Raw genomic sequence first — 4,817 nt, 5'->3', positions numbered from 1 at the left:
TCGTCATGTCTAACTTGGTTTCTTCTGCCCTCCATCAGGGACCTGCTGTATAATCTCCCTCTGCACATGCGTGGCTGGGATCAACTTTGAACTGTCTCGCTATCCCCGCTACATGTTCGGTATACCAGAGGACATCAGTCATGGTTACGGCTGGTCTATGTTTTGTGCTTGGGGAGGACTGGGCCTCACATTGCTGGCAGGCTTCCTGTGCACACTGGCTCCTTCCCTCTACCCCCCACACTCCCCGGTGGGTCACAAGCCCAGACAGGAGAATGGCTGCGTGTGACAGAGCATGAGCACCCCAAACAGATGCCTGTCTCATCCTGAAACGGTACTGAGCCTTGCTCTGCACTGCAGACAGTTTCATCAATGTCTCTGAGAGCCACCAGACAGAGAAAAAAGCACAGTCTCTCAGAAAGACTAAATGATAAAGAAGCGACATTTGACTGAAGTTCAGTTCGTCTGGTGCTTTTTTCCGAATGAACTCTTATGTGTCATTGCTTGCTCTCAAGGAGGCGGACATGATCATTTCTTCCTATAAATTCTGCGAGATGGAGAAGAACAAAAAAATAAATAAAAAGAGAAACTGGCAGAAGTTTAATAGCACAACTTTGAAATAAACTGTATTGAAAAGAAAAGTATTAATGTGCATCATCACATTTCAAAGGGCAACTGTGTATCATTATGTACCCATTCAGATCTATAAATATGTACATGTACTTTTTGAATCGTATGTATGCAGATGCATTTGTGTTTATTCAAGGCAAAATATGAGCATTAAGACAAAACTGTGTTTGAGGGAAATTTTTTTGTTTGTTCTTGAGGTCTTACCTTCACCAAGATATTTTTGGAAAAATAAAAAGGCCATGCAAAACGAATGTTTTCTGCATAAAACATTAAACTGACATACATGCTTTTATAGATCCAGTTTGGATCAACGTGAACTCGGATGTGTGTCGGGGCAAAGCAAACAGAAAGCATCTTACAAGCATTTAATGCTTACATGTATAAATGTAAGGAGGCAGAAAATGACACCAGTCTTCCTAACTTTATGATAAAACCTTCACACATTGATTAGCAGTTATAAAACATTTAGCAAAGTAATTTTAAGCCGAGGTAAATGAAATATCCTTTTAAAGATGCAATAGAATAAATATTTTGAAAATTCAAGAAGTTATCAATGCACTTTGGGGATTTAGATTTTTTTCCCTTAATTTCCTTCATTAGAATCTCTTCTTCATTTTTAAAGGCTGAAATGTCTCCTTTCACTGTGGAAAAAAACAAAAACAAAACATGTAGATGATCTGCTCTACTTTATATTCAGCAAAGAAAATGTACTGACATTTTATGACTACAAGGTATTTTTGGTGCAGAACTAATATACTTTAAAGATAGCATTATGAGGCTTAAACACAGTAGTGAAATACTAAAATAAGATCAGTAACTTCACAACATTTGGGAACTGATGGAAGAACCATATATTTTCCTCTGTCTACCTATAGAGGGCGCCTCAAGTCTTTGTTTCCCTTCTTGGAAAAAAAGAATAAAACAAATAAATTAAACCGAGGTTTATAAAATGTGAATATTACTAAAAAATGAGGACTAATTCATTATAATTAGTCTAATTTTAGAAACCTTCCTTCCTTCCTTCCTTCCTTCCTTCCTTCCTTCCTTACACAAAGCATATCAATTGTTTGGGAACTTGTTTTTATTTTAATGCTTTTGCTTAAGTTTTATTTTGTCCATTGTCATCCTGCTTATTTATTTCTGTGTTCCGTTCCTTAAGTCTAAGCCTTTATTATCTTAGGTTATTATTTGTCCTTTTCTCTTAATAAGGGATTTTTATTCAGTTCTTAATTAGTCTTTTTCCCATGGCTCTTTCTCCCCGTTTCTCTTCTGGCTTAGCTGCTCTATATTGTCTGTAGATTTTCTCACTGGCATCCTATTTTATTTTCCAATCCTCCCTCAGCATATAAGCACTTGGTTAATCATTGTGCTCCATTTATCCACTCATTACAGTATCTTATGTCATGCCTGCAAGTCTTCCATGATGCTCCTGCCTGTTGATTTATCCCTGCTTTATTTCCTGATCTTTATGTATTTAAGTATAACTTTATTTCATCATCCCAAATCTGAGATCCTGCATGTGCCTTGGTCCATCACCCAAACCACTAACTTTGACAAATGCTCCATGAAGAACCTTTAAAACGGTTGTTTTTAGGTCAAGCAATCGTTGCATTTTCCTCATCACAGTTGTCGTTCTGCAGTGAGGACAGCATGGATACCAACACAGACCTTTCTAACAGAAACAAATGCTCTATTGCAGGCTTGTTGCTGAAGTACGGAAGAGGATTAGGGCCACTGGGAAAAAAAATGTTAACTGATTTTTTTTTTAAATTTTATTTCAGTATAGTATGGGAAAAAAGTCAGAATTCTGACTTTAATCTCAGAATTCTGACTTTTTTTATGGTCAGAATTCAGTCAGAACTCTGAGAAAAAAGTCAGAATTCTGACTTTTTTCCCATGTTAAACTGAAATAAAATTTAAAAAATCAGTTAACTTTTTTTTTTTTTTTCAGTGGCCCTAATCCTCTTCCGTACTGAAGGCAGAACTGAGGGGGTCTAAAGTTTTCACAGGTCAGCTTGGTTCTACATTCCTGACCTTTCTTTGTTTGGCCTTAAAATGTGTTTGAGAGGAAAACAGTCTGCAGTCTTCAAACACGCTCTGTTATTTAGTGCCTCTATACAGAAATGACTAAATCTTCAGAGGATATATTGTTCAATGACTGGAGTTTCTTTTTAGAATCAAAAAAGAACAATAAATTGCTGTGACCCAGTCTGCCTTTGTCTAAACAGTGTGGAAAATATAAACGTTTTTTTTTTTCAGTCGAATCTTCTGTGCAGCGCCTCTGGAAATTAAGTGCAGCGCAGACATATAGGGTTTCTGTGCACACAAGGCTTCTGCAGTACTTTTTTGTTTTTTTTTTTGACGATCCTGTTCTACCATGTTCTGAGCCACAGAGAGCTGTTTTAAAAAATGGGGGTCCCTCAGGGGAAACTGGACTGCGAGGAAAACCAGACAGAGGAAATCACACCCAGTTGCACCCGTGGCAGCCCATATGGCCTCCTTCAAATCTGCAGAAACCTTGTCTGTTAAAGAGCGGCCGCACGCTTCTGCCAGCTGGTTTTTGTTTTTTGTGCAGATACTGGGTGGGATGAGTGAATTTTATACCGTAATTAAACTATTCACAGTTACAATACGCTTTAAAAATATATAAAAACAGAGAGACAGCAGACAAAACCAGGCTATAAACTTGTTTTTTTTCCCCCCAGGAGTCAAAAAATATTCCTATTTGAAAAGCATGTCTGATTTTTGGTTTAGATTGAACGAACATCACCAGCATTTTAATTAAGACAAAGCAAACAGCATTTTTTTTTATATGTAAATGTAAAGGAAATGGAACTTATGTGGAAAAGTTCAGAGGTCAACATTTCCCGCAAAACATGAACTCTGTGTGACAGACAGAAAAGTAGATGATAGACGCGCTGAAGGCTTCGGAGAAAGATATTTCAAACTCCAGCCGATGACTTCCAGATGGTTCACAGGAGGAAGTGACAGACTTCAGAGGCCTATTAACCAGGTCCAATTCGAAAGGGACGGGCAAGTCTGCCACCAAGAATAACTGTAATGTCATAATGGTGTGAACAGAAAGCAAGAAGAGGGTTTATGCTAAACTCACAGTTCAAAGGACGACGGAGATTTACAGCAGAATGCCTCGGGGCAAAGGGAAGGAAGGAAAAAATAAGCATGGCATGCAGACTATAACACAGTTAGATGCAGAGTTTCACAAGGACCCAGATGACCAGAAACCCACACACTGCTTTGGGGTATAGAATTAGAATGTCACACTGGAAAAACGATCTAGAAATAAGTAAAGATTTCTCAAATTAAGTGTATTTAGCCTTAATTTGAGTAGATAAATGAGATAATTTACCAATGGAATTAGTATTTTTACTCTTAAAATAAGATATTTAGATAAACTGCATTTGAAATAAGATAATGCAATGGTTTTCTTATGTTAAATGTACATTTTCTTGTTCCATTGGCAACATGTCTCTTACCTCCTCAATTCAAGAACAAATGCACTTATTTTAAGAAATAATGACTTTTTTTTTTTTCCAGTGCGCTGAGAGTATGATCAAAGTAACAGACTCAGAGTCCTGATACACTGCAAAAAATGGAAATCTAAATAAGTCATTTTTGCTCAAATTAAGTGCATTTTTTCTTGAATTCGGGAGGTAAGTGAGACACTTTGCCAATGGAACAAGACAATTTACGCTTAAAATAAGAAAAAACAATTCCTTTGTCTTATTTCAAGTGCATATTATCTAATTACTGGGTATCTTATTTTAAGAGTAAAATTACTCATTCCTTTGGCAAACTATCTCATTTACCTGCTCAAATTAAGGGTAAATACACTTCATTTAAGACATTTTTTTACTTATTTCTAGATGTTTTTTGCAGTGTAGCAGTTTACTACCAACCAGTAGTTATTTACACACTGGAAAAAAGAAATTTGTTCCTAAAAGAAGTGCATTAGCTCTTGAATTGGGGTGGTAAGTGTGAAACTTTGCCAATGGAACAGGACAATTTACATGTAAAATAAAAAATAAATAAAAACAATTGCATTGTCTTATTTCAAGCACATATTATCTAATTATATTACTTTAAGAATAGAAATAATCATTCCACTGGCAAATCTTATTTATCTATTCAAATCAATAAATACACCTTATTTAAGAAATTTTGACTTATTT

The 4,817-nt window shown here is 36.2% G+C and overlaps 1 protein-coding gene across 1 annotated transcript in view; it reads left to right on the top strand.

The window, feature by feature from the left end:
* LOC107096873 (transmembrane protein 178B-like) overlaps nt 1–1,134 on the top strand; it is a 5,464-nt gene extending 4,330 nt beyond the window's left edge. Inside the window, exon 4 of the mRNA XM_015393756.1 lies at nt 39–1,134. Coding sequence (XP_015249242.1) covers nt 39–286 — 248 coding nt within the window. The 3' untranslated portion in view covers nt 287–1,134. The remainder of the gene's footprint in view (nt 1–38) is intronic.
* Nucleotides 1,135–4,817: the final 3,683 nt, after the last annotated feature.

This window comes from Cyprinodon variegatus, unplaced genomic scaffold (genome assembly GCF_000732505.1).
Source record: "Cyprinodon variegatus isolate N-32 unplaced genomic scaffold, C_variegatus-1.0 Scaffold656, whole genome shotgun sequence".
Classification (NCBI taxonomy): Eukaryota; Metazoa; Chordata; class Actinopteri; order Cyprinodontiformes; family Cyprinodontidae; genus Cyprinodon; species Cyprinodon variegatus.
This window is presented reverse-complemented; position numbering and strand designations above follow the sequence as displayed.